The 26,711-nt window shown below is 30.5% G+C and overlaps 1 protein-coding gene across 6 annotated transcripts in view; it reads right to left on the bottom strand.

Annotated features, from left to right (window-relative positions):
* Positions 1–1,371: 1,371 nt before the first annotated feature.
* Positions 1,372–26,711, bottom strand: part of LOC145297679 (uncharacterized) — a 78,729-nt gene continuing 53,389 nt past the window's right edge. For 5 of the 6 annotated variants that reach the window (XM_080143866.1, XM_080143867.1, XM_080143868.1 and 2 more), the window contains exons 2-3: positions 13,685–14,057; positions 1,372–2,380 (exon numbers count right to left, since the gene is read on the bottom strand). In XM_080143866.1, coding sequence (XP_079999992.1) covers positions 2,172–2,380; positions 13,685–14,057 — 582 coding nt within the window. In that variant the 3' untranslated portion in view covers positions 1,372–2,171. Of the gene's footprint in view, positions 2,381–13,684; positions 14,058–18,441; positions 18,620–26,711 lie in introns of those variants that run through there. The other variant, XM_080143869.1, reaches the window with a different exon arrangement.

Consider the following 26,711-nt stretch of genomic DNA (forward strand, 5'->3'; position numbering starts at 1 on the left):
TTCTGTGAAAACCAGTAGAGAGTGCTTTTATCAGCAGTGTAAATAACTCTAGAATTGTTGGGTCAAATCCTATCCAAAACTTGATACTCAACTTGTTAGTTGGTTTCATGAATGACCTAGAAAACTAGTCACTTGCATAGATTCATCTTTTTTAAATCCATTCATAAAATTAGTAAAATTTGTTTGTCTTTCGTTTATGGACAGTTGTTTTTTCTATTTTTCTTTTTTATTACTTTTTGGTTATCAGTCAAATGTCAGACGGCAGTCAGTTTTGACATCTCAGTATCTGCTGGCTGACAGTGTACAAAACTTTGACAGACATTTAAAAAAGTTTGGGGTTTTTTTTAAATAAGAATTTGAAAAATTTATTCATTTTAGAACTTTTAAAATCTAAAATAATAGAATGTATGTTTGTTTTTTGGGGGTTTTTTTCAACTTGTATACATCTAAAAAAAAATTTAAAGGATAAAATATATTGTAATCGTTTTGGCATGATAAAAGTTTTCCAGAGTTGACAAAAGTTCTAAAATTCTGTGGGGACATAAAAGACTGTGCGTTACACAATTTTAATGTTAATTTTAAAGTTAGTGTTTGTATAAATGAGGTAAGCCCCACACTAAATAAAAAAAATGTTGAAAATAAGTGACAGAGCTTTACATTGCAAGTGATTTTTCCAAATGATGAATCTAATAATGAAACTTATCTTTTGGTGATTGTGTTTCTTTCACTGACAATCTTCCAAAGCTCATTACTGAGTGAAAAATGTCTTTTCAACCATTATTTTTTAAAAACGAGCAAAATCAATTTATTTAAACAACAAAAGTTTAATAAAACATACTTTTTTTAACGAAGAAATTCGAATTTTTATATGTTCAAGTATAAACATTTTGTGTATATTTAGAATTACACAAAAATACAATTTTATGATGTATGTAAATGAAAATCTTTAGTTGCCAAAGGTCAATTAAAGATAAATTTGTACTAAATAAAGCTGGGAAAATTTTTTTGTCTTCAAAATGTTATTTCATATAGACAAATTGTGTAACACATCATCGAGATTGGGTGCAGTTAGAAAACAATCAAAATTTTGAACAAAAATTTTCAACAAATAATCTATATATTTCTCTTAGTTTGTCCATTCCATTTTTTCTCAAAAACTACTGGATCTGAAATTTTGTATGGATTTTTGTAACAATACAAAGTATTATGCAATCCTTTCCATGCACAGTCAGCGATTAATAGTCGGATTAGTATTTCATGCAAAAATGATGAGCACACATTTAATCATATTCAACCATCAATTTAGCATAAAGCACGCTTTCTCATTCAACAGACTATAACTTTTGCACGTTTTTGATTGAATAAAAAGTCTAATGTCTGCATATTTTATTTACCTATCATTATTACAAAGTTAGACACAAGGTTTATTTGATGTGGAGAATCCTGTTCCATAAAAGAGCACTTTGGACAGGTATTCCTTTAAAAAAAAAAAAAAAAAAAAAAAAAAAAGGAAGAATTTTACATTAAAATTTTGAAAATTTTTATCCAGTGCGAAACTAATTTTATTGGAAACTAAAAGTTGTTTTCAATCCAAAATTTTGGATGTTGTGAACAGATTAAGTGTTAATTTCCACAAAGTATTATATGAAAAATATTTAAAAACAAATACTATTCTTTCAGCAGATGTTCAATTTTTTCAATGATTGCACCAAAATATGAGATTTCATTTTTATTTACTCAAATGTGTTGCACTAATAATACGCAGTGATATGTTTTCAGCTAATCATTCAATAAAAGTGCATCTTATATTTAGATGAAAAAAAGTTCACTCAATCATATTGAATCAATAAGAAAAGTCAGTGATGTCATTCAATAATATTAAGTAAATACTAATCATTAAAACAAAAGTTAATCTATGCATTTCAAAAGATTATATTTGGTAATATTGTATCAATAACATTGTTGAGTGATAAGTATTAAAAAATATGGTTTTATAATATTGCACAATAAAATCTTTTCTTAAATAAAAACCAAAAAGTTAAATTTAGTTAAGATTGTTCAATGCTGAAATCAGCAACATTTAACATTATGTTGACCAAATTCACACATGGTCAGAGAATCAGTTGGGCACTTTTGCGAGGAATTTGGAAGAAAACCATTTCCAATGGGAATCACACGCCGGCTTCGATCGTTTGTTTGATCATTTTTTTAAGTTCTTGGTATCGAATGTTTGGGGGGTTAGCTTTTGATGCCTCATAATTTTTCTTTAGATTGTCAATACGATGCTTAAAACTGATAAAGGTTTTCTGATAGTCAGCAAGAACCTTCTCATTGTTTTCAATATTCATTGAAACAGTTTTCTTGTCCATTTTCTTGATATCTGTGGAAAAAAATAAATGCATAGAAATATAAATATACATCGTTCTATTTTTATATGTTCACAAAAAATTCTCACAAACAAATCTTAAACAAATGACATTAAAAGTTTGTTTTCCAGTTGCATGCTCTGGTGCAAACTAACAAAGTTATCTTGTTAGATGTTCAAAAATATAAATTAAATAAGATTTAAGCTGATATATCAAATGTTGTTTCATTTGTTATTGCTGTACCATGTTATTGGCAATATAGTAACATACTTAGCTACAATTTTACTATTAAAATAATTATTTAGTCCAGCTCAGACAACTAAATGAAACATTTTAAAACAATCACTGAAGAGCAAAAATCAGTAAAGGGAATAAAATTGAGCAAAATTATTCAATTAAGTTTTAAAAATATGCACACAATCAAAGATTGGAAATTAAAGCGATTTCACTGCATCCCGGCAATGTAGTAAAACTTAAAACTAACCGTTATCAAAGGAAAGTTTTATTCAATTAGAAGTCAGTAAAACAAAATTTTAGATTCACCAAAGAAAAATGGATAAAAGAAAAACTGCAATTTATACAAAAATTGATCATTCTATCCTGCTACAGCAGGTTAAGGAAAGAAATGGGCTAAACAGAAGCAACATTTGAACCATTTACATTTACCATTTACATTTTATGTAGGAAAATTTCAGCTTTTTTATCTGTCTTCATAGCATAATCCCAGATGTTTCCTTTCAAATTTCTAGGTTTCTTGATATAAAGGGAGATAACTATGAAAAGAAATTATAGTAATGTATTTTGTAGTGGTTGACTATACAATTATACGTATTGCATCTTTGTTAACAAACCTTGATAACTTATGTTATAACTCAACTGCCCTAAACGGAAATATAATTCTTGCTATGCTAGTTTAAATGTTTAGATGCATTGAAAAAAAGGACTTTATAAAGTTATTAAAAGGCTAAATGTAAACGAAATGTAATTTTTATTAATCAAATCATTCACATAGATCAAGATATATTTATAAAACTTTTCTTTGGTCAGTTATAAAGTAGCGTATCATAAAAATAATACAACTTATTTTTTTATTGATTCAAGTGAAATATGGAAGTTCAGAATAAAATAATAGGAAAACTTATGAAAATATTTTTCAGTGAAAAATATTTTTATACGCCAAAAACTACAGGAAATAAGTGAGTAGAATTTTAACAAAACATAAAATGAATTTAGTATTCGTAGTCGATAAATTCCAAATGACATTCGTGCCAAGTCATTGCATTGTAGAAGATTATCTCCATTTTCCTAACATAAGCACGTTGCACGGTCGTTTGGAGTTCGTTGATACCAAACAGAAAAATGTTTTTATTTTTTATTAAAATTCTACTCGCTAATTTTCTGCAATTTTTGGCGTACACATTTTTCACTGCTAAATAAATATATTCATAAGTTATTTTATTTCAAACTGATTTTACTTTTATCGCAATAAAAATAAGCATTAAAAAATTAAAAGTAAATTATTTGAAAAAAAATTTTTTAAATATTACACATAGCATTTTTGTTGAAATATGAGGGAAAATAGACAAACTATTTTGTCAGTTTAACAAATTTAATTAAATTTCTCAATAAAAATAAATACAAGCACTAAGATCTAAAAAAAAAAAAAAAATTAGATTCTGGTTTCATTAAAAATGTTTTGCTAAAGTTAGATAAAGTCGATTGCTGTTTGATTTCAAACTAAATGTTGCAATATAATATTTAGAATCATACTAACAGGAAGGGTGGGAGCATATTTAGGCGAGTTCACCACACATGTTTCGTAAGACTGGGTGAAAGAAGAAAGAAAGCAACAAAACACACAAAAATCTTAGAACATATGCAACAGCTGAAACAATGTTTTAACGACATAAACTGCAGACCAAACAGCTTTTGCATGCAAATGATTTCAAAGTTAAAGTATTGACTTCAAAAAATGCTATGGGATAATCTAGTTGCATAAATATATATATCCATCCCCCTCCCTTTTTTTGACTGAAGTAGTAGAGTAAACTAGACTTGCAATACTTGATAGAGAAACTAGTCTAGGAATAAGAAAACTTCAAATAAGAAAATAAATTCTGCATTACTTCCAGTCTTGGATTTCTCCTTTGCTGCTGGACGTCAACAATGCAGGATCCAGGAAAGTGCAGTTGATTAGGATTGTGTCATGATGAACTCATTGTGTAAATTCTATTTCAGACAGTATCCATTGTTTCCAGAAACAAAAGAAGGTTACAAAATTTGTATTTAAGTGTTTCTCTTTAGTTTTTAACAGAATATTTACACGACTGACACAAGTTGTGTACTTAAATGTTTGTTTCATTCTAAAGTGGGTGTGCGTTTTTTATTGTTTCTGAATTGTTGATATGTGGATTGATAATTTGTATTTCAACTATTGTTCTCATCTCACAATATTTTCACCAATGAAATCTTAAACCTTTTTTTACAAATGTATCTTGTTGAACTCGAGAATATTTTTGTCAAACTCGAGAATCTGCACGGAATTAATCCATGGTGGTCGCATGTTCTTGTTCTGTCAGCCATGACCAGGCAGAATTCACAATTGTAAACATTGTATCTATTGCCTACACTGAGGATTCAATCGCCAGAAAAGTTTTGCTTAGAACTGAATTTCATTACGTCACAGACCCTTTTTGTTTCTTGCTTCAACTGAAATGCATGTTTGTCGTCACTTGTGTCCGTTTTTTTCATGGTTGCTATTGTCACTTGTTCTTTATCAAAATTGATGCAACACATCATGGATTTTATTTTAAAAGAGTTTGTTTTATGTAAGGATCTGGTGTGTAGCAGATAATTTCATATGAATGGAAGAAAGATAAAAAATTAAATATCTTTAAGATTCAAATATGAGGAATATGTGTCCATTTGTTTGCCAAGTAGTGTGGAGGGCCATAGCTCTACATTGTGCTCAGAGTTGGAATTTATTATTTATAAAAGTATTTGATGTATACAGTGTTTATTTTGAAAGCATAACAAATACAAGGCAAAAAATAGACATAAAAAATATTGATCAATTTTTGAAAGCTTTTCAAAATCATTTTTTCTCATCTGCTGATATACATCTGCTGTTATACAGAAAATGTGCAAAAATTTTCTTCATTTTTAATAAAAACTGATAGGAAAAATCTGTTTGAAACTAATTTAAAGCATTTTTTTTATTCCACAAATATGCACGGGTTAAAGTAATCTTCAAAATGAAAACATTTGTTTTGAAGTTTTGTCAATTCTATTTACAAAACTTAAACAAAAGCTCATATCGTGCATGGATTGTGGCATTTGTGGTCAGAAATACAAATCCCGAGAATGCACCAGCCTTTGAATGTCAGCTACTTGAAAGAGGCAGATTTCGCAGTTGTAGAGGATAGGCATAGTAGGTGCTGCATTTAATCGTTAGCTGGATTTTTTTTTGTGAGCAAAGACAAATACAAAGCCAGCAGAAACCCAAACAATCCTTGTTGATTCTAATTAAGATGACCTCTTTCTCCTGCCTTGTAGATGTGAAGGTGATACGGAGATATTTGAAGTCATCAACCTCTTCGACTACTTTCCCGTTAAGGGTTATAGCAAATTGATGTGGCAGAAATATGTTGACTAAAACAATCTTCATTTTTGAGGCATTAATTTCTATGCCAACCCACGAAGATGTGCTACTGATACCATTAAGTGTAGTTTGTCTCGCCTAATACTGCAACATCGTCAGTGAAGTCTAGATCAGTGACTATAAAGTCCTGTCCAACTTGTACACCTGGAATGCTAGTTAATCCTTGCTTTAACATCCAGTCAATGACGTGAAGAAACTAGAACCATGATCCATTGTTATGGCAAGGATTATAATATGTTTGTAGTAAACTTTGATTAGGTTGAGCAGTTCTGTAGGGAACCCATCACGCCTCACCATTTTCTACAGACATTTGCAATCAATGGAGTCAAATTTAACAAAGCAGACAATAGTTAACTTTTGATAACACCAGCATTACTTCTGTTGCCGTGCTGAAAGTCGTATTGTTTAAGTCTAATCAAACTCCTGCAGGAAGCGTCTAAGGAGGATAATTACAAAGATTTTGGATGCAACATCAATTAGGTGAACTTGCTGGTCACCTTTTTTGAAGAAACAATTATTGGGAATGTTTTGGGTGTTCCAAATGGAATAGAAAATTCAGTAGAATTAATTTCTGGACAGCAACTCATCTTCACTGGCAGTTCTATTATTTTTTTTGTTTCTTTGTAACTTCTGCAATTTTGGCGAGTCTGGAGACATTTCAATCACATTCATAAAGAATTGTGATTAAGAGGAAAGCCCTGTGTAAATGGATCATAGTTTAACAACTCCGCAAAGTGCTGATGCCAACGTTGGGATCTTCCGTCAGATTTATAATAACGACTCCTTGTTCTATTAGCAAGTTGCTCTATAAGCACCTTTTGTTGCCGACTTCAAGAGCCGATATAGCTTTTGCAAATCACCTACAGCTGCTACTTATTCCATTTGAGATGTTTTCCAAAACTTTTTTGTGATCAGATTTCACAGAACGAGATGTTTGCCTTCTCAAGATGAGGAAGATCAGATCATTTTTTGCATTCTGTGTTTCTTCAGCCTATGTTGAGAGATTCATTGCATTCGATAATTAAAAGCACATCATTTTTTTTATGAACTTCTTGGAGATTGTCTTTAAAAACAGACCAATGCTTCTCTGGCGATATGTCAGGATCAAGCAGTGGGAAACCATCAATGCAGTTTTTAATTTAAATTTGAAAATGTGCATCAACAGCATCACATTGAAACTTACTTGCATTTAATCTCAACAAAGATTGAGACTTACAAATAGCTTTCAACCATAGTTAAGACTTGGCGCGTATAAGCATATGATCTGAACCATTGAGATTTCCTGTTTTGGCATTCCTTAACACATAGTAGTCTAGAACACAGCGGATTCATCTTGAATTCTTGAATGTACTAAAATGTTCATCTTGAATGTACTAAAATGTCCATCTTGAATGTACTAAAATGTCCATCTTGAATGTACTAAAATGTCCATCTTGAATGTACTAAAATGTCCATCTTGAATGTACTAAAATGTTCATCTTGAATGTACTAAAATGTCCATCTTGAATGTACTAAAATGTTCATCTTGAATGTACTAAAATGTCCATCTTGAATGTACTAAAATGTCCATCTTGAATGTACTAAAATGTTCATCTTGAATGTACTAAAATGTTCATCTTGAATGTACTAAAATGTTCATCTTGAATGCACTAAAATGTAGTCAATTGGCCATCATTTGAATACAACATTATTGTGTGCTGTTGCAGGTGCTGGAAGTGTGTATTTTTAACTATCAATTTTTAATCAAGGCAGCATTGACTAAGGATGAAGATACTCTGGATATTTTTCTTGGAGGGAGATGTCAGCCACTTTTATATTTTCTACATTTTATTGATCTATTTCCTTAAGAAGGGGTTCCTTCTGGTCAAATCATCGTTACAGGTGTGGAGGTGTTTCTAAAAAGGCCCCAACTCTACAAACTCTACATCATGTTTTGCTTCATTAAAATGCTGGCAATATCTGTCATCCAACTTAAAATCTTTCTGCTGTTTTATGATTAAAAATTACATGATTAAAAATTACATGATTAAAAATTTCATGATTAAAAATTTCATGATTAAAAATTTCATGATTAAAAATTTTATGATTAAAAATTTCATGATTAAAAATTATATGATTAAAAATTATGATTACCCTAATGCTAACCCTACAGATAGAGTGACAGCAGATCCCTGCAGTTACACTTTATAAAATCATAATCATACTTTATAATCCACTTCGACTGGATACTTGTATCTACACTTTACTGTCAATAATATGTAACGACTGAAAAGATTAATCAAGATTCGAAACAGTTTTTGTAGAGAAGTTTCATTTTTCAAGTGATTTTTTTTTCTAAGCAATTTTTAGTGTAACTTAACTGTTCAGGGTTTGATTACCTAAATCCAGATTTTAAATCCACAGGCATTCACTTTTTAACCCGACCAAAACCAGATAAGTTTTAATTCATTAACTGTATATGTTTTTCCACTAACAATCAAAATAGCACTCTTTTGACCCAACAAATGTCCACAAATTTTTAGCTGAAACATTTGAGATTAGATTGACAGTTTTGCAAACAAAACAAACTTACAGTTTTTTTATAATCAGCTCCTGTTTTTTTTGTCTTTTATAGACCAGATACTAGCATCTTGCGAGCTGAATTTGATTTTAAACAAAGAAATAAGATTTCATACCTGTTTCTGTGACAAGTTGAATTAATCTTTAGTTTTAAGATAAAAATACAAACACATTAATTCCATTCACATAATTAGCAACAGATGTAGATATTTGGATTTTTGATTGACAAGTTCTTAAAATAAACAAGATCTGCAATTCTTTCTTAACATGTTTATAGATGATTAAATTTATTTAACAATTCTGTCATACTTTTCGATGTCATCTTCTAACAAAACAAGAATAGATTTAATTGGCAAGTTTAGCAATAAAATTGAAATGTTCAAATGAAACAAACTTGACAGCGGACAGAAGTTCAATTTGGAATGCATGGACACATCGACTCAATTATTTCAAAAAACAAAAACTTTATTTACATGCTGACCAAAAGCTGTAGTAGTATAATGACCCTCTTTAAATACTAATTCCTATTAATCCCTTTCAATCTATATGGTCACCCATTTTAGTACTGACCAGGCTCAACATTGCTTAACTTTGGTGAACTAACAGTACAGACACATAAGTTTCCTGTGTGTCATGAATAAGTTGCTGGAATCTGTTAAATAGAGAAGTAGTCAACCACCTTAACAAAAATAACCTTCATAGTGACAGGCAATATGGTTTTCGTTCTGCTAGATCTACAGCAGATGTGCTAACGGTTATATCTCATAGGATTAGCAAATCTCTCGACGGAGGCTTCCTTTCTAGGGCAATTGCTATTGACATATAAAAGGCCTTCTATAGGATATGGCATAAAGGTCTACTTCACAAGATCTGCAGCTACAGTATAACTCAAATTGTGTTTTTAATTATAAAATCATTTTCTCTGATAGGTTCTTAAGAGTAGTGGTTGATGGGCAGAAATCAGAAGCTCACAGTATTAATGTTGGAATTCCTCAGAATCTATCCTGAACCCAACTCTCTTCCTGATCTACATCAATGATCTTCCAAATAACATCCTAAGATCATTCATAGACATTTATGTTTTGACAAGCTTCTGGGTCTGACCTGTATTCCTGATCTGAAATGGAACGTACATCAAATCCATTACCAAGGTCGCTGGAAAAATCGTGGGATCATTCTATCGATCTAGTAGATCGATCACTGCCGATGCAATTCTCTACTTGTATAAGAGCCAGGTACATTCTAAGATGGAGTACTGTTGCCACATCTGGGCAGGAGCTGTTAGAAGCACTTATCCTGCTTTGACAGAGTTCAAAATAGACTTTGTAGCCTCGTAGGAGATGCCTTTTCTATTCCCTGCAACCTCCTCTCCACAGAACAAACGTTGCCTGTCTCTGCTTTATTATTATTTTCATGGCAAGTGCTCATCATGAGCTCCAATCTATGGTCCCCCCTTGTCAAACTTTCATGAGAAACACTCATCTAACTGAAACCACCATCAATAATTTCTCCCACTTTTTATCTGTGCCTAAACCTAAACAGAGATTCCATGAACAAAGTTTCTTTCTTGGAACTGCACACCTGTGCAATTCTTCCATTTGCCTGCTTTTTGGATCATCTTTAAATTCAACGTAAACAAATTCTTGATGCGCCGTCCCCTTAAGTAATCCAATTTACCAAATTTCAACTACAAGATTGTCCCATTGACTACTGTACAATCATTAACCCTTATCCTCAAGTGGCCCCCGGCCTTGATAAGTGGTGATTCCTTTGTAAAAAAAAAAAAAAAAAAAAAAAAAAAAGCATATGTAGTTTAGAATTTCAAAAATTTTCAAACTTAAAATTTGATATATAAATATTGATAGGAAAATCAGGAGAAAGAAATATTATTAAACCATAGTCATAAAAAATATTATTAAACCATAGTCATAAAGAATATTATTAAACCATAGTCATAAAGAATATTATTAAACCATAGTCATAAAGAATATTATTAAACCATAGCCATAAAAAATATTATTAAACCATAGTCATAAAGAATATTATTAAACCATAGTCATAAAAAATATTATTAAACCATAGTCATAAAAAATATTATTAAACCATAGTCATAAAGAATATTATTAAACCATAGTCATAAAAAATATTATTAAACCATAGTCATAAAAAATATTATTAAACCATAGTCATAAAAAATATTATTAAACCATAGTCATAAAAAATATTATTAAACCATAGTCATAAAAAATATTATTAAACCATAGTCATAAAGAATATTATTAAACCATAGTCATAAAAAATATTATTAAACCATAGTCATAAAGAATATTATTAAACCATAGTCATAAAAAATATTATTAAACCATAGTCATAAAAAATATTATTAAACCATAGTCATAAAAAATATTATTAAACCATAGTCATAAAGAATATTATTAAACCATAGTCATAAAAAATATTATTAAACCATAGTCATAAAAAATATTATTAAACCATAGTCATAAAGAATATTATTAAACCATAGTCATAAAAAATATTATTAAACCATAGTCATAAAAAATATTATTAAACCATAGTCATAAAGAATATTATTAAACCATAGTCATAAAGAATATTATTAAATCATAGTCATAAAAAATATTATTAAACCATAGTCATAAAAAATATTATTAAACCATAGTCATAAAAAATATTATTAAACCATAGTCATAAAGAATATTATTAAACCATAGTCATAAAGAATATTATTAAACCATAGTCATAAAAAATATTATTAAACCATAGTCATAAAAAATATTATTAAACCATAGTCATAAAAAATATTATTAAACCATAGTCATAAAAAATATTATTAAACCATAGTCATAAAAAATATTATTAAACCATAGTCATAAAGAATATTATTAAACCATAGTCATAAAAAATATTATTAAACCATAGTCATAAAAAATATTATTAAACCATAGTCATAAAGAATATTATTAAACCATAGTCATAAAAAATATTATTAAATCATAGTCATTAAAAATATTATTAAACCATAGTCATAAAAAATATTATTAAACCATAGTCATAAAGAATATTATTAAACCATAGTCATAAAGAATATTATTAAACCATAGTCATAAAGAATATTATTAAACCATAGTCATAAAAAATATTATTAAACCATAGTCATAAAAAATATTATTAAACCATAGTCATAAAGAATATTATTAAACCATAGTCATAAAAAATATTATTAAACCATAGTCATAAAGAATATTATTAAACCATAGTCATAAAAAATATTATTAAACCATAGTCATAAAAAATATTATTAAACCATAGTCATAAAGAATATTATTAAACCATAGTCATAAAGAATATTATTAAACCATAGTCATAAAAAATATTATTAAACCATAGTCATAAAAAATATTATTAAACCATAGTCATAAAAAATATTATTAAACCATAGTCATAAAGAATATTATTAAACCATAGTCATAAAAAATATTATTAAACCATAGTCATAAAAAATATTATTAAACCATAGTCATAAAGAATATTATTAAACCATAGTCATAAAAAATATTATTAAACCATAGTCATAAAAAATATTATTAAACCATAGTCATAAAGAATATTATTAAACCATAGTCATAAAGAATATTATTAAATCATAGTCATAAAAAATATTATTAAACCATAGTCATAAAAAATATTATTAACCATAGTCATAAAAATATTATTAAACCATAGTCATAAAAAATATTATTAACCATAGTCATGAAAAACATAATTAAACCATAGTCATAAAGAATATTATTAAACCATAGTCATAAAAAATATTATTAAACCATAGTCATAAAAAATATTATTAAACGATAGTCATAAAAAATATTATTAAACCATAGTCATAAAAAATATTATTAAACCATAGTCATAAAAAATATTAAACCATAGTCATAAAAAATATTAAACCATAGTCATAAAAAATATTAAACCATAGTCATAAAAAATATTAGCAATACACAGAGGCTATCAAGCTAATTAGGGAATGCATAAAATTTAGGAACATCATGATAGGAGGCCAACACTGAACTCCGAGTGAGTGATAGATGTTCATTCACAATTCTGAGGCAGCACGGTCAAGACTACAGAACACAGTACAAAAGGAGATTGCCAGTACATCTCTGAGCAAACACCGATGTGATTATGCGGAGTGTCTAATGTGAATGTATACCATCGCAAGTTTGGTCTGTTCAGTTGCAGCATAGGGTGGTATTTAAGCATTGCGGTGGGGCAAGAACCATGAAATAGTCTGTAGGCAATAGAAGATTGTTACATTTCAGCAAGTAGACAGCAGATCTAATCCAAGCAAATCGTATACTTCAGAGGGAACAGAGTCGCAGCAGGGAATATGTGGTATAGATATATATGGCATGACAATATAGATGCTCAAGAGAATCGGAGAACACCTTACTAACTCTGACGAACACTAGGGACCTGTATTCTAAGTAAGGAGGAATCATTGCCTTCTAAAGCCTAGTCAGCAAATGCCATTTATGAGAAATTTGGTAGCTCAGGATACACAACACGTAAAGCTCCTTAACTCTTTTGGATACCTAAGACAAATGGTGGTCAAACCTGACATTGCTAGATATTATTACCCAATAGTTATGACGTTTTGAGAATGGCACAAATGGGTCTTGGAACCAAATCCTATGGACAAGGACAGGAGAGAGATATCTAGAGAACAATAACACAATTGTTTTTGCAAGGTTGAACACCATGCCCCAGTCTCCCACCCACTCAGACACAAAAACAAGCAGTGACTGTCAGTATATCGACGGTATGTAAGGTATATGGTATGTAAGGGTTTGGGTGTGACACAGAAATTTGTGTTCCACTGGCCTAAGACTTTAGGAATACAGTCAAATCGTCACAGTTAAAATGAGATGTTGCACCATCCATTAATGTCAGTAAGTCGTAGACAAAGATCAAAAACGTTGCCACAATAACAGTTCCATGCGAAAGTAAATCATTTTTTTTGCTGATTAAATTTAATTTTTTCAATTTTTTGAATAAAATATTTTCAAAATGTTCTGCTTACCAGGAGGTATGATATGGACGTCTGTTATATCCGTGTTCTTCTCAGCAACTTCAGCAGCTTTCCCTGCAAACTCTGCACATCGCTGTAAAAGATTTCCTGTAAGGCTGTTCGATTTGCCATTTACAGCTGGCTTTCGCTTGATACATTCCTGAAGCAATTTCATTGTGTTCTCAGATGTAAACTCTTTTACAATTGTCTTTAGTTTGTTATAACGCATCACACTTCCCTTGGAAGTCTGATAATGATTATCCAATTCTTGGACAAGCTTCTTTAACTTTGTCTTTTTCTCTTCCGCATCTTTGATCTTTCGCTGACTCAGCACCAATTCCTTCTGGAGATGCTCTTTAGAACTCATTGCAGAAAATGAAGAATTCTGTAATTATAACAAATTCAATTTTATTGAAACATCTACAATCTACAAATCCTAATTGTGGCAAGAAAGGCTAGAATCCCAAACTAAACACCAAAAGAAGTCAGAGTCAATCAATTGGAATAATTTATCATAAACTAAACAAAATATAATCTTGAATAAGAACATTATTTCATCTATAAAGAGAGAAAGAGAGAGGAGAAAGATACAGTAAAAAAACGATCAATTTGGGCTTTTGACTTAATTTTTGTTTAGATTTAACTGGTTTTACAAACTCACTTTTTTCTGATTCAAACAATCAAACGGGACTTGAATCACATTTGATCCCTATTTTTTTATACAAAATTGTATTTACATTGTGTTGATATGTTTTTGTGTATTTGCCCAATTAAATATATCGAGGACGCAGTACTTAAAAACAATCCCTTGAAACGAAGCTGTAGCAAAATAAAAATAGCAGTCATTGGATATAAATTTAAATCAAAATGAAATCATAGGATCCCCGTCCTGCAGTGTACCGGGAGGAAGTTTTGCATGCCTCCCTGCAGTGACTGACATTTTAGTCTTGATAGGGAACCCCTATATCTCTTCAAACTTACTGAAGTAAAATTCAACAAAATAAGAGAAAAGTATGTATCGATCTTCTTTCCAGTTATTGGATTTAATAAGACTAATAGGGTAGACTGGTCTCTCAAGTCTTAGTAGTCTACAAGGAAAGCTCTGAAATAGTACCTGTCTTTCTATTTATTATAGCATTGTTTCTAGTTCCTTTGGGTTTCTTCTTATTACTGTCAACTCAGAAGAAGTGCTGTTGAAGACTGAACCTATATATATTTTCCAAGGATAAAAGTATACTTTTACTCCAAATACTGAGTCCATATTACCTATATATATATATATATATATATATATATATATTGCTGTAAAATTCATTGATATAAAATTAATCGCACTATTGTATTACTGGGGATATTTTTATTTGAAAAAGTTGTGTTTGATAATTTAATATGAGAGAGAGAGAAATGTATAGATGTATCTATCTATCTTTATAAAAGGAACATTGTGTGTGTAAGTTCGTTTCCTATAGACTCCAAAATGGCTGGGCCGAGTTTTTTAAAATTTCACATGAAGGTACTTGATGTGTCTGGGAGTGTTCTTACATAGGTTTTGTATCGGAATGCATCAGATAAGTATCGAAAGTCAATAATCTAAAAGATTCAATTAAAGAAGGAAGTTCGATTTTGACCGCTTTTATGCAACCTAACATTACAAGTGCATTGGAGAAGTTTTATCACCACACAAGCAGAAAAACCCAGCTTATAAAGTCAACTGTAGATTCTTTTATATGACAGGGGCACATTCAAAAATGAACGTTTTTTTAATAGGAGACAATTGAACTATGATACTTAACTTTTGTACGTTTAATTGTAATTCAAGTGATTATGTAAACATAATTTCATACAGTTAGTTCTTTGAGAAGACAGGGGCGCATTCAAAATGAATGTTTCTGTTTAGAGCACAACTGAATCATGTTACTTGACTTTTGTATTCTAAACTTTAAGTGAAGCCATTATTCACAGACAATTTTATAAAATGAACAGTAGATTCTCTACAGTGCAATGTACACTACAATGTAGTGTGGACTAAGTCACTGCAGAGAGGCATGTGAAACTTCCTCCCAGTACACTGCAGGAGAGGGATCCTAATAGTAGCATTACAAGTTGATTTTTTTTCTTTTTAAATAATTGTTATTTTATCAACTTGCATGAAAAGAGCTATGTAAAAGATGCTTAAAATCGTTTGAATTATACAAATACCATCAGTAGTTCAAAAGTTATGAGAATTTTAAGTGCCAAAATTGAGACTTTTCCGTGGACGTTTTTCTTTAGAAAAAGTGGATTAAATTACAGACCTCAACATTTCATGAAATTCGGTAATTTTGCCACCATTTATTTATTTTTCAAGCTATTCTCTTATGTAAAATTGTCTGCTCTTTCTGATTATGCAGTCAAATCTAATGTATCTCTTTACCATAAGCCATGAATTATAAATTCAGATGTACAAATTTCAATTTTTTAAAACTGGCACATGGTATCATACAGTGGGTGTCTATTCATGAACAAAACTAAATATTATAGTGGTATTTAAATATAGCTTTATTGAGAATAGACATTTTTCTGCCTCCTCACCAAAGGAGAGCTTAATCTTGGGTGTAGCCATTGAATGCCTAAAGAGCATTCATGGTCGGTATTTACTACTCCCCTCAAATAAAAAAAAAAATTGAGTAGATATGAATTAATCTCAGAAATAAATCAAAGAAAATTTTTCATATAGATTTTAGATTTCTGTAAAAGATGGAAATTCCCATAGTCGACCAGAACTTATGCATTTTGGGACCAGTCCAATTTTCAATTTTGTATACCTCTATTTTTTGAAATGCAACCATAAATCATACTCTACATGAATCCTTGATGTAGCTTTCACAGTACCAGGATACCAGGAATCCTGATAGGCAACAACTATATATTCACCAGTTGATGGTAATTTTTGTCATTTCTATTCTGTTTTACTGAAAATTCAATTATGTAAACAAAGAAATAAAACGGTAATTTTTTTTTTTACCTTGTTTCCACCTTAACATTCAAAATGGTTACTTCTATGGGTTTAGGGTATGCTGAAAACGAATATCGCATTTAAATTTTCTGTAAATAAGTAGTTTTCCGGATATTAAGCAATGTCATTTCTTATGTTATCGCTGGTGGTCATCTTGGTATGCGCAAACACGCAAACAACCCCGAGAAACTAAAGTTTCTCGGGGTTGTTTGCCACCAGCCAACAGCAATAACGTAAGAAATGGCATTGCTTAATATCCGGAAAGCTACTTATTTGCAGAAAATTTAAATGCGATATTCGTTTTCAGCATACCCAAAAAACTTTAAAGGTAGTCATTTTAAAAAAAAATGTTAAGGTGGAAACCAGGTAAAAATTTACAAAATGCATTACAATGAAATTCTTTATCGAACCGCCTAATTATTATTATTGTTTTTATTATTATTATTTAGATATTCTTAGTTAAAAAAAACTAGTTTGTTTTACAGATTCGAAAAAATGGTCTTGACAATGAGTTAAAAATAAATTCAAGTTTCACAATATCTTTTTTATTTACTTGTAAGGTGAAAGTACAGAATAGTTAACAAAAAACACCCTTCCTTCCCCATGTTAAGAATGTGTTTTTGAATAATAACGTTATTATTTCTTGCATGGTAGCATAAGTGCACAAATACCTTTTATTTGTTATATATTTGTTTTTACTTTTTTTTTTTTTACTAAAAAACACGGTTCTACCTTAAGTACAAATAAAAGTTAAACACATTTTGTTGTTTTTTAACGCTTTTAATCCACGTGTACTAAAAGCGTTAAAAACAACAAAATAGTATTGTTTGGAAATCAAATTTGAAAAACTTGAAAATAATTTTTTTAATTGACAAACTCAGAATAAAAAATGACTAGTCTAGTAAGACAGTTTTCTATTTTTAAGAGAATACTTTAAGAAAGCTCAGCGCAAGACGCGCTTAGCGACCGTTTTTCTGTAAGCGGATTTGATTTCTATAAAAGATAACATTTTAAAGAAGATTCCGTGCAATTAATAATTATCAAATATTTGCATATTATACATGAAAATAATTCTGAAACTATTATCTATATGAAAAGGGATGATATATGCTGATTTATCTTATCAATTTTGAAATATTCTTCGTCAACTTTGCTCGGTCGTAACTTTAACTTTGTTTTCTGTGATCATAAAAAAAAAATCAAACACCAGTAGAGATTGATTTCTATGTTTGTATAGCCTGTAAAATTTCAGCCATATCCAATCAAATTTAACCCCGCGCATATGTATCCAAACGTAATGTATAAAATGTAAATATTGAAAAAACTGTTTCCCATTTTGTTATCATTTTTTTTCATTTTTAACTTGGAGCATAAAATACTCAACGCATAAAAGAAAACTAAATTAACATTATTGAAGTGCTTATTTTATTCTCTTTCCAGTAATGTAATTCTTTTAAAAATCGACCCATGAATAAAAAAGATATGACTTGTTGAAGCACATTAGGTATGTAATATTGCCAATGTCCACGAAAATACAGCATACGCTTGTAATGCTACTAAGGCGATTTGATAAAAAAAAATAAATAAAAATAAAAAAATTAAAAAAAAAAACGATTTCATCAATTTCGATGAAATGAAAAGTATGGGAGGGTGGAACTTTTGTTGATCCTCATTCAATCCCAGACAACATAGGGTCTCCCTGCTAGTAAGAAAATATTCTGAAAATAAAGGAAAATGAAGAAACTTATGTTAAAAACTGCTTTATAGGAAATACATTTGAGTTTCTTCCTAGGCATTCTCTCCTCTTTTCAGAAGTGAAAGGATATTGTTTGGTGCTAAGATGATTTTTGTTCTACTTCTGGATAACACCTTTTTGATGAACTGGATTCTCTGCATTAAGAAGCAACCTAAGTTTGCCATTGTAGAAAGCAAAGTAAATGAAACCTTCAGCGTTAGAGAAGTTAAACACAACAAGAGAAACAAACACAAATCCAGATTGTGTGGGTGGGAAAGAGAGAGAGAGAGAGAGAGAGAGAGAGAGAGAGAGAAAAAAGGTCACTTAAGTAAAACCGGACAGAAAATACATAAAACAATCAACTTGTAACAAATTCCATGAATATTTGATTTTTGAGAACAGGAAAGTAAAACAAACAAGAAAAATAGGAACAACAAATTCATAATCTTAACTTTTACTTTTCAGACCTTTTTCTTTCTATATAACATACTACTTCATTCAAAAAAATCTTTGAAAAAGTGTTTATATATGTGGCTGTATTAATGGAAAATCACAAGTACACAAATGAGGTGAAAAAAATAAAATAAATATGTAACTTTCTTTTTTTCCTATCGAGTGGTTTGGTCAATTTTAGAAGCAAGGTAAATCCCAATTTCTTTTGATTTAGGATATTTCATCAGATAATCTTTGGTTGGTTGGTTGTTTTTGTTTTACGGCATATCAACCTTTTTCAGGTTATTTAATGCCGAATCTAGTTATTTTGAGGAACGATTTTTAATGGAGTGTATTTGTTTTTTAAGTCGGATTCTATTTAACCCATAGTTGGGACCCTAACAGGTACTACCACTCCGGGTCAGAGTGGACCTGGGAGCAATGGCAATTAAAGGGTGGCTCCACACTCCCCAAGGCCCGCAAGGTGGGGCCTCACCATCGGATATAGTTTTAGGCCATATCCAGGACCGATAATCTTTGGAAACCCCATCCTTCTCCAAGTTTTCAATATACGCACATACATGTGTGTGTGTCTGGTTTCTCTGTCTCATTTTACTTCAGTTGAAGTTTTCAAAAATCAAGGGATCGCCTTCCTAGAAATTAACACTTGATCTCTATAAGAGATACAGAGATATTTGAATGTTCTATTAAAGTTTTCCTTTACGTCTCAAACGTTGAGTTAGTAAAGATGTTAAAGAGTATTAGTTTTCCTCTTCTCACTTGACCAGTTAAATGCATATAGTATATCTTTTTTATGGTCCCTTGGTATTGCTTCGAACCAAATGAAAACTTTATTTTCAAACTTTTAAATGAATTGTTGGAACACTTTCTATCTTACACTTTGTTATTTTTACTGATAATTCTTTTGAAGCATTAAACAATATAATTTTTAACAGAAAAAGGGAGGGAGATGCTTCTACAGAATTTGAACCTAACTAGATCAACTTTTCTAAAATTAAACTTAACTAACGATTCGGCTACAGTTGGGGTTTAAAATAAAATTCTGGTTCAAGTTCTGTAGAAGTAGACCTTTTGGATTATAATTTTAAACTGTGTAGATACATGTGGCATGAGGAAAGAAAAACATTTAATCAAATTGAAATAATAACTACTCATTATTCCAATAATAACTACTCATTATTCCAATAATAATAACTACTCATTATTCCAATAATAATAACTACTCATTATTCCAATAATAATAATAACTACTCATTATTCCAATAATAATAATAACTACTCAGTATTCCACTAATAATAACTACTCAGTATTCCGATAACAATAACTACTCAGTATTCCGATAACAATAACTACTCAGTATTCCGATAACAATAACTACTCAGTATTCCGATAACAATAACTACTCAGTATTCCGATACTAATAACTACTCAGTATTCCGATAATAATAACTACTCAGTATTCCAATAATAATAACTACTCAGTATTCCAATAATAATAACTACTCAGTATTCCAAATAACAATAACTACTCAGTATTCCAATAACAATAACTACTCAGTATTCCAATAACAATAACTACTCAGTATTCCAATAACAATAACTACTCAGTATTCCAATAACAATAACTACTCAGTATTCCAATAACAATAACTAACCAGTATTCCAATAATAATAACTGCTCAGTATTCCGATACTAATAACTACTCAGTATTCCAATATCAATAACTACTCAGTATTCCAACAACAATAGCTACTCAGTATTCCAATAACAATAACTACTCAGTATTCCAATAATAACAAATACTCAGTATTCAAATAAGAACAAATACTCAGTATTCCAATAATAAATACTCAGTATTCCAATAATAATAACTACTCAGTATTCCAATAATAATAATAACTACTCAGTATTCCAATAATAACTACTCAGTATGCCAATAATGATAACTACTCAGTATTCCAATAATAATAATAACTACTCATTATTCCAATAATAACTACTCAGTATTCCAATAATAACTAATCAGTATTCCAATAATAATAACTAATCAGTATTCCAATAATAATAACTAATCAGTATTCCAATAATAATAACTAATCAGTATTCCAATAATAATAACTAATCAGTATTCCAATAATAATAACTAATCAGTGTTCCAATAATAATAACTAATCAGTATTCCACTAATAATAACTACTCAGTATTCCAATAATAATAACTACTCAGTATTCCAATAATAATAACTACTCAGTATTCCAATAATAATAACTACTCAGTATTCCAATAATAATTACTCATTATTCCAATAATGATAACTACTCATTATTCCAATAATGATAACTACTCATTATTCCAATAATGATAACTACTCAGTATTCCAATAATGATAACTACTCAGTATTCCAATAATAATAACTACTCAGTATTCCAATAATAATAACTACTCAGTATTCCAATAATAATAACTTCTAAGTATTCCAATAATAATAACTACTCAGTATTCCAAGGAAAAATTGGACTCTCTCGCCTTTATATTTGTTTTAAACTATTTAATGCGCTTATTTGATTATTGATTATTCCTTACAAATCAGAAAGTTTTAGATAAAAAGTGTTACAACAATGTATTTGAAAGAAAATAGTATTAGTTAATACTATTTTGGGCAACATCATGGTCACCAACAAAGCTGAATTGTAGTTAAATTTTCCAAATTTTAACAAATAAATTGACTTTTTTAGAAACAACTATTTAAAACTATATCACAGCAAGAATGGTTCTAAAATCTATTTTCAATCAATATTTATTGCATAATTGCTCAATATTTCTTACCTTGCCAACTTAGTCCTTTTCCCCGTTGCCCCATTCCCCAGGCACCATCAGAGCCCAAATGTTCCCAATGCATATCACCATTTTTTTTTTCATACAATTACCATAATTTAGAATTATTTTTTTCTTCACAAAAACAGTATGAAAAATAAACAACCCATGGTTTCAGCATTGTCCAATACTGCTTCCTTAACATTTTTTATTGCTTTTATGTGTGTGTGAGAGGGGGTGTCTAATTTTTTAATGGAAAATTTGTGTGTCATCATTTTTATTTTTAAGCATTTCTATTACACATATAGGTAGGGGCAAGTATTATTTCCGGTTTTCAAAATTTATTTTATGGGGTGGGGAGCTTCATTTTTTAAATTACTAACCACAAGCACACCATAGAATTATAACTTTTGTATGATTCAAAAAAAAAAAAAAAAAAAAAAACTTAAAATAAATTGCTAATAATAAAAAATGTGAGACTAAGATTGTGTTTACATTATGGATTCCTTAAAACAATGTTCTTATGTAGTGGCCACTTTAATGCGCATGTGTTTTATAAATCCACTGAAACTCAAATAATCACCAGATTTTCGCATGTGTTTTATAAATCCACCAAAAATCAAATAATCGTCAGATTTTCATGAAATTTTTTGTACTTATTGAATTTTAGATAAATTTATATGTAAAATGCAGTTTTCGAAAAATATATTGGGGGAATTTTTTTTTGCATCTGATAACACCCATATTTTTTTCATGCAATCTGAACAAAGTATATTCCAATCCTTCAACATTTTAACATTATATTTGCTAAGGTTATACTTATTTATGTTTACCATGAAAAATGTAAATAAATTCAATATTCTTACGTTTTGACACAAAAAACTTATGAATATATACTATAATCAGTTGAATTACAATGAAAAAAAAAGACATTCTTGAAAATAATTAATTTTTAAAACATTAAAATAATTTAAATTCCATTCTTCTGAAATATTCAATTTTAAACATGGAAATTTGAGTAAACATTTCATTTATTTTTTTTACAATTATTAAATGTTACTTGTATTATTCATATTTTACACTTTCGATCTATCTGTAAATAAACAATGCCTATAAACAGCATTTTAAAGTACACACAAAATTCTAACATCATCAATTCTATGGCAAACAATGGAGGTCCCTATTGACTATTTCATGAAAATGAATAAACATTCATTCATTCAAAAAGAATACTTAATATTTTTTATGTTATTCCATGAAATACTTTTTTGTTATGGCTTGCAATAAGCCACAAAGAAAACAGAACGGAATTTCCTGATGTGTGACCGGCAGTTCACGGATAATATTGTTTATCATGGTTTTTACATCACTATTAATACGTAGTGCTGCGATTACTGAATCTTCAAGAGGTTCTATTTTGGCCGGAATCAGTCTCGATAGACCGTCTGCATGGACTAGTTGTTTTGGGGGGAGAAATTTAATTGTAAAATTATAGTTCAGCAGAATAATTCCCCATCTTAATAATCGGTTCGCAGTGAATGTTGAAAGTTCTTTTTTTGATCCAAAAATGGATATCAACGGCTTATGGTCGGTTTGTAGAAAAAAATGTCTTCTGTACAAGAACCGGTGGAATTTTGAAACTGCAAATATAATTCTTAGGGCCTCTTTCTCGATCTGAGAATAATTCTTTTCCACTGGCAAAAGAGTCCGTGATGCGAAAGCAATAGACTGTTTCGAGCCATCCAGCATTCAATGTAGCATGCACGCCCCGACGCCATGTTGACTAGTGTCGCTAGCTACTAGTATGTTACACTGCGGGTTGAAATGCGCTAGGAAAAGTTTTGAAGTCAGGATTCTTTTTATTTCTTGGAATAATGTCTGGCAATCTTCTGTCCACTCCCAAGCCTTATCTTTTTTCAGCAATTCATTAAGTGGTGCACGCAATTTGTGCATATTTAGGATGAATCCCTGGTAATAATTTGCCAAACCTAAAAAACTCTGCAATTGAGTTATGTTTACTGGTGTCGGCATTTCTTTAATAGCAGTCACCCTATCTGGGTCTGGGCGTCTGCTATCTTTATCGATTATTTGACCCAGGTATTTAATTGTTTGTAAAAAGAACTCGCATTTATCTGCTTTGATCTTAAATCCATAATCTTGTATTCGACTGAATACTTGTGATATGTTTTTCATGTCCCTCCCTGCTTTTGCTCGCTATGATAATGTCATCAAGATATGCGATTGCGGCGTCCAAGCCGGACAGCATAGTATCCATTACTTGCTGGAATATTGCGAGTGCCACCTTGATACCAAACACGAGTCTTTCGTATCTGTACAAACCCCAATGAGTGTTAATACAGAGGAAGTTAGCGCTTTTGTCGTTTATTGGAATCTGTAGGTAAGCGTTGCTTAGATCGATCTTAGAAAAAACTTGCCGCCATTTAATTTAATGAACACTTCTTCTGGACTAGGTAATGGATAGTGAAAATCTTCTAAGGACCTGTTGAGTCCGGTCGCGAAGCCGGCGCAAACACGAATTTCCCCGGACCTTTTCTTTACGTAAACTTTACGTATTCAATTTGAGCCAGTATACCGATGCTTTCTAATCTGTCTTATTTTGATTTGATGTCTAATCTGATTTATTTTGTTCTCACTATCTTTTAGCACATACAATCTTAGTTTTTTGTTTTCCCCCCGTAAAGTGACATTTGTAATTAATTCACCTTCAAAATGAATTTTTGTACCATTAACGACCATCGCCATTCTGTTAGTTTTTAACATAGTCAGCTTTCGTAATATTTTCCACGTTTTGAGATTTATTATTGAAAGATCCGATCCACTGTCTAATTGGAATTTAATAACCTTGCTGAAAATGTTAAGCGTTACATATTTGTGTAGATTTTCATTTACGACGTCCTTAGTTCTGGTTTGACGTACACGGCTTCTATTCTGAGTTTTCCTACAGTGCAAACTTTTATGACCGATCTTATTGCATAAATGGCATCTTTTTGTTAAAATGGACAATCCCTTACTCAATGTATTCCACCACATTTGAAACAAGCGCTCGGTGCTTTTAGTTTTTCTAAGTTTTGGTCGTTAGTGTCTGTGTGCCATTTTGATGGTTTTTTTCTTAGTTACTTTTTTTATATTCGCGATGCCTGCTTCGATATTTCTTGCATCTTTTTTATAATTTCTACTTTTTGACAATCCTCAGTCAATTTTTGAAGTGTTAAGTTCAGTTCATTTTCTAATTTTGTAAGGACTCTGCGCCTGATTTCCGCATCTTTTCCCGAGATTAACCCTTGCGCAAACACAAGACATTTAAAATTGTCTGCTGTTAGTTCAGACAACTTAAAGTCATCACAGTGTTTGTTCACTACAGCTGCGTAGGTGGCAAAATCGTCATTATCGTCTTTTACCACATTCAAACATCTCCGACGCTTATGGAAAAGAGACGTTTTTGGTGAGAAAACTTCTGTTAACAAATTTACCGTCTCATTGAATGACAAATCTGCTGTTTTCCGAGGCAAAATGTAATCCACGAATTTATCATGCTCAACCATTTCCAATTTTCGTAGAAGTCTGGTTTTCTTTTGATCAGACCAGTTGCTGCAATCAATATTAAAAAAAATCTTCATAACGCCGAAAATACGCTGCAAATGATTTTTCCTCTTCCTCGTATTTAAAATTGTCTATCGCGATCTATATTGTATTCTGAAAAAATGCTGAATTGCTTTCCGCATTCGCATTATTCTTAACAATTTTTGTAAGCAATTCCTCTGTTCATAATTGACATTCGGCTAACTGTTTTTGAACTTCCTTTTGCTGTTCCTCGATTCGTAATTGACATTCTGCTAACTGTTTTTGCAATTTCCCTTTGCTGTTCCTCAAATCATATTTGACGTTCAGTCCAGTGTTTTTCGGATTGTGACTGACGCTTTGCAACATCAGTATGCAACTTGGTCAAATGTTCCAACGCTACTTTCAATTCATCCATTTTGCTTTGTCAGTATTAGCAATTTCAAAACGTTCGCTGAATTTTACAAAACCGCTTTATTCCTTATTTCTTCCTCCAGACAATAAAACGAACAGAAAAAAAAACAAATATATAAAACGTTCATTGTCTACAGAAAAAAAAAAATCAAGTGTATATTTTTCTCCAGAGAAAAAAAAAAATAACGCCCGATTTTAGCAGCAAAAACCACAAGTGACAAATTCTTTTTCCAAAAGTATAAAAATTTACCTTTCTAAGTCGCGATGAACCTTTTTCTTTTTACAAAAGTACAGCGCTATCTTTGAAAGTCGTGACAAACTTTTTTCTTTTCAACTCTTTTTTTTTTCTGTAATGATCTGCGTTTTTGTTTTTAGTTTCCGTGAACCTTTCAGTTGCAAGTGTTATGTTAGACACTTCCTTACGCTTGATAACATTTGAGTCTGACGTCGTTAGTATTTTTAGAATACTATTTCGACGCGAGTATTTTTTTTTTCAATGTTGTTACTGGTTTCGATTTTAGTATGCTCCTTGAATCCAATGTCGTGTTTAGTTTTTTAAACGTGAGTACGTTCTCCGAATTCAATTTCGCCAGTGTTATGGCTTGCAATAAGCCACAAAGAAAACAGAACAACGGAATAGAGTTTAAACAATGTATTACTGGAACAACAACGTAAAAAGGTTACAACTGAAAAGAGTAGTAAACGTCACCGAGCAGGCGAGGGTCGCTCTGATGTTTAATTCACACCTGGGATTAAAAGGTCTATGGTTTATATAATGGATAGAACAGTCCATTTGGAGGGTGATTCCCCCCACAACCCCCCCTACCTGGGATCAAAAGGTCTATGGTTTATATAATGGATAGAACAGTCCATTTGGAGGGTGATTCCCCCCACAACCCCCCCTACCTGGGATCAAAAGGTCTATGGTTTATATAATGGATAGAACAGTCCATTTGGAGGGTGATTCCCCCCACAACCCCCCCTACCTGGGATCAAAAGGTCTATGGTTTATATAATGGATAGAACAGTCCATTTGGAGGGTGATT

Source organism: Euprymna scolopes, chromosome 18, assembly GCF_053919585.1.
Source record: "Euprymna scolopes isolate OS-2025 chromosome 18, ASM5391958v1, whole genome shotgun sequence".
Lineage (NCBI taxonomy): Eukaryota > Metazoa > Mollusca > Cephalopoda > Sepiida > Sepiolidae > Euprymna > Euprymna scolopes.